The sequence below is a fragment of the Quercus suber genome, unplaced genomic scaffold, assembly GCF_002906115.3.
Source record: "Quercus suber isolate HL8 unplaced genomic scaffold, Cork oak 2.0 scaffold_343, whole genome shotgun sequence".
Lineage (NCBI taxonomy): Eukaryota > Viridiplantae > Streptophyta > Magnoliopsida > Fagales > Fagaceae > Quercus > Quercus suber.
In genome coordinates this window covers 383,922-395,925 of record NW_027069795.1, presented here as the reverse complement: position 1 = coordinate 395,925, position 12,004 = coordinate 383,922, and the positions used below count along the sequence as shown (strand labels likewise).

Sequence of the window (12,004 nt, the reverse complement as noted above, 5' to 3'; positions counted from 1 at the left end):
TGCCAAAATTTTTTTGACCTCTTTTAAACGGGTTTCCACCCATTTTTCTCAAGACTCCTGTAAACTTTACCAAAGATTGTCTCGTATTGTAGTAGACCATAAAGCAAACCTTTTTGATTAATTATGAGACAGCCGCGTAATGCTACTATTTTTTTTTTTTATCCTTTAAAATTTATTATACACTTTTATCCTTTGAAATTTATTATATACGAGAATTGCCCCAGTAGGCACAAACCATGCTTCACATGGCTACCCCACCTTACTCTAAATTCGTCTGGTTTCACAAGTCTTCCATATCCAACTTCCAAGTCAACTGGCGTGTTAATCAGAGAAGCTACATGTTATATACTGCAAGACACATGAACTTAGAAAAGACACATAAACAGAGAGTAACAGACAAAGCAAAAGTAAGAACACAGAGTGAGAGAGAGTGAGGGATATGGAGGGTACGGATCTGAAAACGCCGATTCTAGGGGGGAGAAGAAGCGGTAGAAGGTGGGGGAGACTGAGTCGGAGGTACTCGGTGAACTCGCTGAGGGGCGAGTTCGTGTCAAGGTTGCCTGATAAGCTTCGGTCTGGTATTGACCCTGAGTCTGATCCATTCGACCTTGACCTTTCCAAAGCCTCCGGCTTATCCAAAGGTCTATGTCTCTGTCTCTCTGTGTATGTGTGTTTGGTTTGTCAGAAAAAAATACAGGAAATAAAATGGGTTCATATAATATATACAGACAAGTACATGGGATAGACAAACTTAACTCATTGTTCTTAGCTTGAAAACGTGAGAATTCTATCCGAAAAAAAAAAACGTGAGAATTTGTTTTGTTTTGTTTGTCTTTTACACTACATTTCACCTTCTTCTTTTTTTAATCTCTCAAGCTTGCTGAGGTGTATGCTGTGATTGGTGTAAATGATAGGTCTATTTGAATGAGAGAAAAAAAGGTGATGTTTTGGACCAATCAAAGCTCGTTAACTCAATCGTGTATATGTAAGGATCAAGTTACCCAACTCAATAACTTTCCATTTAAGTAATATTTAAATAAAATTCAACCTTTAGATTATCTGTTTTTATTCATGTGCTAAATTTTGTGTTAATCAAATGTTATTTACTGTTCTTTTATGCATAATTTTAAAATATAAAAATTTGGAAATTTAAACCATGTTATAGATGAGATATATTGATATACGGTCATTGTAAGATTTTGCAAACATGAATAAAAATTATTCAAAAATACACATTGAATAAAAAATTATTGAGTTTCTACCCAAAAATAATAATAAAAAAAAACCTTAAAACTAATCACACGTAAAACCCATTACACATAGAAGGGATTATGGAGAACAGCAGAAGAATTATAATTTAAGGAAAAAAAAAAACTCTTTTTCCTTAAACTGCCCTTTCTGCACTTTTGTACATCTGTTTTATACAATTAAGGTCCTAGTGTCGTGACTTGTAAGTTGCGTTGCGTTTTGATACTCTAGGAATACTCTAAATGTTATGTCGTTATGGGGACCATGGTTTTGTGTAATAGCATGAACTACTAAATACTCCCTCCGTCTCATTTTTTTTGTCCTCTATTTCATTTTGAAATATTTCAAAATATTGTCTTGTTTCTAAAAATAAAAGTCATTAATTTACTAATGTTCTTATTATATCCCCTATTAATTTACTAATTCAATTTTTTGATAAATTTTTTTAATGGTAGTTTTGAAAACTTATACATTTTTAAAAGGTAGACAAGACAATAAATAATGTTCTCTTAAAAAATTTGACTTTTCAAATAGGACAAAAAAAATGAGACGGAGGGAGTATAACTTAATATTGGACTTTGGGTTTTCTTTTTTCCTTAGTGCTAGACGTACATATATGCCGACATATGTTTTTAAATTCAAAGACATACACATATATATAAAAAAAAAAAAAAAAAAAAAAAAAAAAAAACCTTAAAACTAATCACACGTAAAACCCATTACACATAGAAGGGATTATGGAGAACAGCAGAAGAATTATAATTTAAGGAAAAAAAAAAAAACTCTTTTTCCTTAAACTGCCCTTTCTGCACTTTTGTACATCTGTTTTATACAATTAAGGTCCTAGTGTCGTGACTTGTAAGTTGCGTTGCATTTTGATACTCTAGAAATACTCTAAATGTTATGTCGTTATGGGGACCATGGTTTTGTGTAATAGCATGAACTACTAAATGCTCCCTCCGTCTCATTTTTTTTTTCCCTCTATTTCATTTTGAGATATTTCAAAATATTGTCCTGTTTCTAAAAATAAAAATCATCAATTTACTAATATTCTTATTATACCCCCTATTAATTTACTAATTCAATTTTTTGATAAAATTTTTTAATGGTAGTTTTGGAAACTTATACATTTTTAAAAGGTAGACAAGATAATAAATGATGTTCTCTTAAAAAATTTGACTTTTCAAATAGGACAAAAAAAGTGAGACGGAGGGAGTATAACTTAATATTGGACTTTGGGTTTTCTTTTTTCCTTAGTGCTAGACGTACATATATGCCGACATATGTTTTTAAATTCAAAGACATACACATATATATGTATTGTACTGTAGGCCTAGAAAATAGCTAGGAGAAGAATTTAAAGTTTCATTTAAATTGGGGAACAAGAAGAAATGAGATTATGAATATAAAGTCATGAGTGACGTTAAAAATTTCTTCCTTTTCTTACAATGAATGAATGCGTTGTCTTCATTATAGGAGAAAGGGAGTACTATAAAAGACAAATCAATACCCTGAAATCCTTTGAAGAAGTCGATTCTTTGGTGACATCTAACGGTATTGATGATGAGGAAGAAGATGCTCGAAATGAAAGAGCAATGAAGATATCTAATTATGCAAATATAATACTTCTGGCGTTTAAGGTGATGTAGATATATAACTTTTTTATTTTCATGGTCTACCAGACTCCAAGAAGCTGTCTCTGAGTGGATAGTGTGTTTTAAAACTTTATGACGCATATTTAAAGAAGACGAGCTTTCATTTGTGTTCATGTTTTACAGGATATATGTTTTCAGTTGAGTTTGATGAAGAAAAAACCCCTATTTTTTTAGAACGGTTAAAAGCTCTGGGAAACCCAAGTTTTATTTCTGATAAAGCTCAAAGGTGGAACTTGTAAAATAGTGTAATCTAACCAAACAATATTCTGGAAGAATATATATACTTCGAGTTAAAAAGCACTTAAAATAATTCATTTTATATGACAAAAGTATTAAATTGATTAACATGTATCCAGTCACCCCTAAATCACCATTTTATATAATGTGTTACTGGCTAGAGGCAAGTCCAAAGGGATCTTCTTTAGTAAGGTTCCCTATGTTATCAATATAAATATAACCTATTGCTCATATACAAACTCCCATAATAACAATATGCATTACAATGTGCAGGTCTATGCCACAATAAAGAGTGGATCTTTGGCCATTGCTGCATCAACACTTGATTCTTTACTTTATCTCATGGCCGATGGCATTCTTTGTTTCACTCACCTGGCAATGAAGAACGTAAATATCTACAAACGTCCTATTGGAAACTTGAGGATGCAGCCAGTAGGCATAATTATCTTTGCTATTGTCATGGCTACACTTGGTATGTTGCAGTACCTTCACCTGCCTTAGGTTTCCATTGGTTTTCTGTCATGTCATTGTTGACTACCTTTTTTACGGTGAACTTGTTTGTTAATTGAACCTATCCAATTATCGAATTACATTTTATTGAAGACATATAAAGCGAAGTAAATGCAATGTAATTGATTTTTAACAATTGTCTTCTCTTGTTAATAGTTTACAAATATAGGAACTTGATCATATGTTATATAAATGATCAAAAATGTTTACGAATACTCCTAATTTAGTGAAATATTGTATACAAAGTAAAAGAAAAAACAGGGTACTAGTTTTCATATTCTTCTAATGAATGGTTTCTGGATAGTTGGGCCAGATTACATCAACTTTCTAGCATAGGCAACATAATCGATGTTTAATAATTGGTTTTTCTTGTGATAGGCCAAGAATGTATTGACCCATTTGGTAACTTAATCAATTAATTAGCCAAGTTAATTAATTAGATTCAATTTCATGCAGTAAGCGTGGTAGCACAAACAAATCATCAACTAAGTTTAATGCAACGGAAAATAAATTTGACACAGGTGATTTGTTTACGAATAGGGAAAACAACCGAGGCAAAACCCCACTAGGTGAATTTAAGGTCACCACTCCCGAGAATCCACTATTATCAAAACAAGCAGTTACAAGTAAAGGAATTCCAGTACCTTGTACCAACCTATAATTGAATCCTTACCCCAATACACAATTGAGCTTGTAATGTAGTGACAATCTTTTTTTTCAATGCGCGGCTCCAAGTACGTGACTAACCAATCAATGCACGGATCCTCGTACATGACTCACACACCAACTTGAAAAAGATGTTGGCTGCAAAGTTCTTCAGTTCATCTAGACGATAAAAATCAAGAAGCTTCTTGGTTACAAAACTCTTAGCGCACAAACGCAGCAGCTTCTTTAAGAGAAAGATGAACTAAGACAAATTGTCTCTAGTCACAATTTGAGTAAATAATCACTTTGCATCAAATTGCATATCCTTTGACGGCCCTTAAAATAATCTTTATATATGTTTAAGGTTGTGAGAAAAGAAACCCTACACAAATAACTTGGATATGCATGAAAAACAGATTTAGAAATCTGAATTTCGTAATTCTCAATAGATACAACGTCTATCGAGAGCTGTCGAGAATTAAACATTAAAGCTCGATAGATGTATACTATCGAGCTTTAATGAACAATACTTCTTCATTTGATTCTTGAACAGATTTGCATGGTTTCAATACTAAACATGAACTCTTATTCCTTAAAATATTAAACACATCCTAGATCTACCCAATTACAAGTAAAGTGCCTTTTGTCAAAAGATTAGCCAATTCTATATGACATATGTTCTAACAAGTTCTACATATATCCTAACATCTTGTCAAAAATAAAGAAATAGGAACTTGAAATATTGTACTCCTAATTGGTGAAATATAAAAAAAAATGTTTATGAATACTCCTAATTGGTGAAATATTGTACACAAAAGTAAAAGAAAATACTGGGATTGTTTTTTGGTATTCTTCTAATGAATGGTTTCTGGATAGTTAATCAGAATGCCTAAAGCTTTCTAAAGCAACCCATATCAGTAATTACTGCTGTGGTTGATATAACAAACTGTCTTCTTCTTGTCGCAACAATATTGAAATACCTAAACAGTTAGAAACCAAATACATTATTTAATACTAGCAAGTTTGTTGATACATTTTTTATTACATGTGAAGCATGATTTAGATAAGGACTTATGAAAGACACATTAGGAACTTATTCCTGAAAAGTATGGCTTACTCATACTTCCTTAGTGATTGATTAAGAATAAGAGCTTCCTCCTGCAGTTTGAACATGCATAAAACATACAATGTTCACTTGAAGTTTGAGGTAGGCAGAGAGCTTTTAAAATGTTCTGATTTTTGTTCTTGTTTGGACACATGACCTGACACGATGTTGTAATTTACATCTAAGTGCCTGGGGATATAATGGCTGAGAAATTAGGCATCCAGAAAAGGTTATATTGGTCATTCTTGTCATTTTTCTGGAGACTGCTTGGGGCTTGAGCTTAATATAATTCCAGATGGGTTTTACTAGAACTTTCATATAGTTAGTGGATGTACGTGTCACATTTCCCTGCTGCTTATGAAGAAGCTATGTGAATTGCTATGTTTAAGGACAGCACCTGCTTCAAGCTTTAGTGGGTAACTGCTCTTAAGCAAAAGATAATTTAGAAGTTCCCTTCTCATAATAAAGGAAGGAGAGACCATTGCTTTATGACCAATACATTATATTGTGTTGGTAAAAGCGTCAAGTGCACAGGCCTCTCTGAAACTAAGGGTAAAGCGCAAAGCTCAGGCGCAGGCTAGATTGAAGTAAAGTGCTCATCTATTATATACAATACATAATAATCTCTAATAACAAGATTTATAACATATAAATTTTTTATTGGCTTTCCACTTCATTAATAAATCTGTGTGCCTTTTTTCTGTTTTTTATTATTACTGTCTTTAGATTTGGTGATTGATTATTGTGGCTGAATTGCATGTTGGATTGTCTGTTGGGAATACACTTAACTTGTTGAACTAATCAGATTAATACATTGTATAAGTGTTTGGGGTTGAAATCAGATATATATATATATATATATATATATTTTTTTTTTCTATTGGTATCGGACCTTTTAGAACACATAAGGGTCTAAATCAGATTTTTCAAAGAATAATTAATTGCAACTACTACGCTCTATTGATTAATTACTTGCTAGACTACGTAGTATCAAGAAGAATTATGTATTCAGTTGTGTTCATAACCTCAGAATATTGCTTAATTTCTTTGCAGAAGATAATCTGACCTTTGGGTTTCTCACAGGATTCTTCTTGCTTTCAACAATTGTAACTTGGAAAAGATTTGCATCTAATGTCATAATATTCTGTCTCAACTTATTCAAAAATCTTGATGCTTTTCAAAAAAAAAAAAACACTGATGAAACTATTAGGGGATTTCTTCTCTGAATATGGAATAGATTCCTTTTGATAAGGTTGGGATTGTTACACTCTTCCATTTTTCTTACAGGCTTTCAGGTGTTGCTTCTGGCTGCAGAAGAACTAATTGAAGATGAAATTTCTGAAAAACTGTCCAAAAGTGAATTGATATGGACGTGCATAATCATGATATCTGCTACTGTAGTAAAACTTGCCCTCTGGATATACTGTAAAGGCTCACAAAATGATATCGTCCGTGCATATGCAAAGGTTTCCTATCTCTACATTTATATTCTTAAGCTTCTGTCATATGTATTATCCTTCTAGCTATCAGCTGCATAACTTCTTGAAATGATGCCAATGTGCAGGATCACTTTTTTGATGTGGTAACTAATGTGGTTGGATTAGCTGCAGCTCTTCTTGCCGATAAATTTTTTTGGTGGATTGACCCCACTGGTGCCATCATCCTTGCGTTGTACACAATGATAAATTGGTCTCAAACTGTATTTGAAAATGCAGGTACTCCTTCAACCTCATTTTCATTCTGTTTGATCTCACAATCTTTTGCATGATTCTGACAAGAAAACAAGATTAAAGGTTATGCTTCCTTTGGATGTTTGTTCTTTTAAAGAATTTCTCACTATTCATCACAATAGTTGTTGAAGTTGGAGGCTTTTTAAATTCCAGTGCTTTCAGAGATTGCCATTTGGGCTCTTTATGTTGATTGATTTCTGTTAATTTTATTTTTATCTGTGCTTTCTTTATATATTAGTTTGGTTGAAGAAGGATATTCTTTTATTTGAATCATTTATGCTTCAAAAGGTTTTAGTTTTACCTCCCAGAAAAATGAAGAAACGAAAAGAAGAATATCAAAATAAATTCTGGTTTCATATTTAATTTATCAAGGACGTAGCGTTCAGGATACTGGTTGGTACCAGAACTAAACAATAAATGTTTGGAAAAGAAGGAAAAATATCTATTTTCTGTAGAAATTGAAGTTATAAATACAGTGCCTACTTCCTTATCCCAATGCATGTGTCCTACAAAATTTACTATTGATAAATTCTAATTTGTGCTTGGCTACGCTTTATGTACTTTACATGGCTGTAGTATTCATATTTAGAACTATTTTAAGCTGCATATCTTGATGCAGTTTCTCTTGTGGGACAGTCTGCACCTCCTGAAGTCTTGCAGAAACTAACATATCTTGTCATGAGGCACCCTCAAGTCAAGCGTATTGACACTGTCCGTGCCTACACCTTTGGTGTTCTCTATTTTGTAGAGGTGAGTCATGTAAATTTCTGAGTAAAAATAAATAGTGGCGAGCTTTCGATCACAACTTCAATCTTTTATTTCATTCAAAACAAAAGTTGAGTCTACAATAAGACATCAAAACTGTGATCCTCCCTTCCCTTTGAGATGCCATTGAAGAAATTGCAAATTAAATATTTTGTGGGAGATTTTCTTTTAAATTTTATTATGCTATGCGGATGAAATTTTTGCAAAGTTACATTAGACGCTTCTAAGCACCCTAGTTTTGAATAGCAAAGTAATGATCTTTAATTTATTCTATTGTTGAAACAGGTTGACATTGAACTCCCAGAAGAGCTACCCTTAAAAGAAGCACATGCCATTGGAGAGACCTTGCAGGAGAAGCTAGAGAAACTTCCAGAAGTTGAGCGGGCATTTGTCCACCTTGATTATGAATGTGATCACAAGCCAGAGCACTCTGTACTCAGCAGACTACCCAACAATTTGACTTGAATTTTGAATAGCTCAGACAAGTCTGACATGGAAGATGTGTTATAATCTTTTGACATTGTGGAGTTAAAATCGTTCACCTTTATTATTTTTAGTTTAGTTTATTTTATGAGTGAGTTTGGCCCCTAAGGTAAGGGAGGGTCATGATTCATGAGATGTGGTCCAGCTGAATTGTGTTAGCCCTTGAGAAAATAGTTGTCTCTTCACCTAAGCCGCTCACTTCTCTTGCTCATTCCCTATCAATAATGCTAATAGTTCCCCTTGTGACATGCTAGTGCAATTATGATTTATGGTCTCCATTGGGTTTCAAATGCTTTTTCTTTATGTTGAAGCACAGAGGCAATTATGTAAGAAGCTCTTTTTGTCGTTCACAATTAAAATGTGAAAAAACTTAATTTAGACTCTAATAACTTAAGCTACTGATAAATTAATGAAATGTTACTAATTTTTTTATATATTAATTTTAGTGTTAAAAAATTGTTAGATTGCATAATCACAGTTAGTATCACCAAAATCTAAAAGCAATGAAAAACACAATCTAATTTGATGACAAAGTGGAAATCTTTGATGAATTCCTTGGAGGAAAAACTACTCCAGGTATCCAACCCTATAGGAAATTCATTATAGAAGAAAAAGTTACAACATTCAGAACCTATCTAACTTTTATAACCTAGACTCTTTATGCAATCTCAACAAACGATGTGTTTGCTTCCCATTGTAGTGACTTCTAAAACTTTGGAATCCTTCTATAGAACTCCATTCACAAAAAAACTTGTCCACAACCACTGAAATTCTAGTACTCCAAAGAACTTTCTCTAGTGATTCACTAGTGTTCTCACTTATAACAGTCTTAACAATTTTTGTGGTTTGAATGAGAAGTTTTGGAAAGAACTCAGAAGTCCATATAACATGCTAGATAACTAAATATGTTTGACCTGATGTTTTTTACTTAAATATTTCCAAAATTCATGCTGTTTAGCAAAAAAGGCCATATATATGCATGGGAAATGTTGACATTTCCCTTTTTGGGTTTCACTCAAAAAAAAGGAAAAAGGTTGTAAAAAAAAAAAAATGCCAAAAGAGATAAAAAAAAAATTGCCAAAAGTTGCTCATAAGTCTGAAAAGCTGTCAAAAATTGTGTTGTTAATGGCATCTTACGGTGCCGTTAACACAACCCTATATATATATTGTCGCACAAAATCTGTTTATAGTTAGGCCTCTTTACTTTCTAGAACTGTTGTCCAACTTAGATACTTACTATATTTATTTTGTGCATGAATGGTAAGACGTGTGAGTGAAAGACAGAACTTAGAAGACACATGAATAAAGAGACACAGAAACAGCAAAAATAAGAACAGAGAGACAGAGAGACACAGACAAAGATAGAGAGAGAGAGAGACACACACACAGAGACAGAGAGAGAGAGAGAGAAAGATGGAGGATACGGATCTGAAAACGCCGATTCTGGGGGCGAGTCAAAACGGTAGGGGAGGTGGGAGGCTGAGTCGGAGGTCGTACTCGGTGAAGTCATTGAAGAAAGAGTTCGAGTTAAGGTTGCCTGATAAGCTTCGCTCTGGTGAACTTGACCCTGAGTCTGAAACCTTCGGCCTTGATCATTCCACAATCTCCGGCTTAACCAAAGGTCTGTGTGTGTGTGTGTGTGTGTGTGTTTGGTTTATCAACAAAATGCAGGAAAAGAACAAAAAGAAAATGGTGTATGCATGTATGTATATAATTTGTACATTGCACAGAAACATACATACGATAGAACAAACTTCATGAAGCTCTTACATGGTTAAGGAATTATGTGATCATGAAGCACTTGAACTATTTAGTATGCACGCCTTTCAAAAAAACAAACCTGAGGAAGATTATTCAGAACTTTCTAATCAAGTTAAATGTTATGCCAAGGGCATTCCATTAGCTCTATCAATAATTGGTGCCAACTTGTGCGGAAGAAGTGAAATGAAATGGAAAAGCACATTAGATAAGTATGAAAGGATTTCTGAAATAGATATTCAAAAAGTACTCCAAGTAAGTTATCAAGGATTAGATGAAATGGAACAAAATATTTTTCTTGATATTGCATGTTTCTTCAAGGGTCTTTTCAAGGATTATGTTGTGGATATATTAAATTCTTGCAATATATACCTAGTTATTGGTATTCCAAAACCTATTGATAAGTGTCTTATAAATGTTGATCAATTTAACAAATTATGGATGCATGATTTGCTACAACAAATGGGTAGAGAGATTGTCCGACAAGAATCACCTCAAAAACCTGAACTTCGTAGTAGACTATGGTATTATGAGAATGCTTTTGAAGCACTAAAGGAAAATAAGGTATAACTTGGTCTCATTCTCCTTTTCCCTGTTTCTTCATAGGGAAAATTTAATGATTTTTATATTTTTGGTTTTTTCCTTGATATAAATTTTTTTTCTTTAGTTATGGAAGAAAATTCAAGTCTGTCCACAAGGTTAAATTTCAATAGTTATTATATTTTAGCAAATTCTGGTGTATGATGTAATTCACTAAATGTTTTGTCCAATCAAGGATCAGACAACATTCAAGGCCTGATGATAGTCTCGCCTGAACCAACAAACTTGCAACTAGAAGCTAATTATTTTGAAAAGATGAAAAATCTCAAGTTCCTTATAGTTGGTAATGTAAATATTTGTAGAGGTGTTGAATATCTCCCTAATGGATTAAGGTTGCTTGATTGGCAAGGGTTTCCTTTATCCTCCTTACCATCCAATTTTCGTCCTCAAAAACTCGTTGCACTCAACATGCCACATAGTCGGATTATATTGGACAAGCTTTTCAAGGTATAGTCATTTTTATTTATTTATAAATTATTATAACTTCATTAATTTGTATTTTAACATTAATTGAAGTTAAATTTTGATTTTTTTTTTCTATAGAGGATACAAAGTAGAAGCTTGACACATATGAATTTTTGTAATTGTCAACATATTAGGAAATTGCCGGACTTATTGAGTGCCACCCCAAATGTAAAGAAATTGGATCTTCATGATTGTAGAAAATTAGTCAAGATTCATGACTCTATTGGATATCTTGATAAGCTTGAAAGCTAGGACCTTTGGCATTGCTTTGAACTTCAAATTCTTCCAAGCTGCATTATGATGAAATCTCTTAAAATTTTAAATCTTTTTCGTTGCAAAAGGGTTAGGAGGTTCCCCGATATTCCACAAGGAATGGAAAATTTAAAGTATCTAAATCTGGCACACACTGCCATTACAAAGCTTCCTCCATCAATTGGAATCTCACTGGCCTTGAGCTGTTAGAGATAGGTTCCCCTTTCTATTTGTGTCAGCTTCCAATTAGCATTTATGAATTGCAACATATTTCCCAACTCTTTCTCTATGGTATTGTCCAATTTCCAAAGAGCGTGGGAATTGGCAGACAAGCCCCGTTGAATTTTCTAAAAAAGTTAGCTTCATGTTTCACCCACTCAGAGAAAACTAAAGATTTGAACCTCCGAGAATGAACTATCATATTTAATAGGTTAAATTTGCTTGTAATTTGGGATTACAAGTTCTTTAAAAAAATTCCAAAGCTTTCAGAAGGTATAAGAAGAATAGAAGCAAATAATTGCATTTCGTTGAATTCAGAATCATTAAGAAAA

At 33.0% G+C, this 12,004-nt stretch overlaps 1 protein-coding gene across 1 annotated transcript; it reads left to right on the top strand.

The window, feature by feature from the left end:
- The first annotated feature begins 233 nt into the window (after positions 1–233).
- Positions 234–8,674, top strand: LOC112022615 (metal tolerance protein 4). The gene is made up of 7 exons (XM_065759841.1): positions 234–641; positions 2,725–2,888; positions 3,414–3,612; positions 6,688–6,866; positions 6,965–7,115; positions 7,750–7,880; positions 8,181–8,674. Exons 1-7 carry the CDS (start codon positions 440–442, stop codon positions 8,358–8,360), a joined length of 1,206 nt encoding a protein of 401 aa, XP_065615913.1. The 5' UTR covers positions 234–439; the 3' UTR covers positions 8,361–8,674.
- The last annotated feature ends 3,330 nt before the right edge of the window (positions 8,675–12,004 follow it).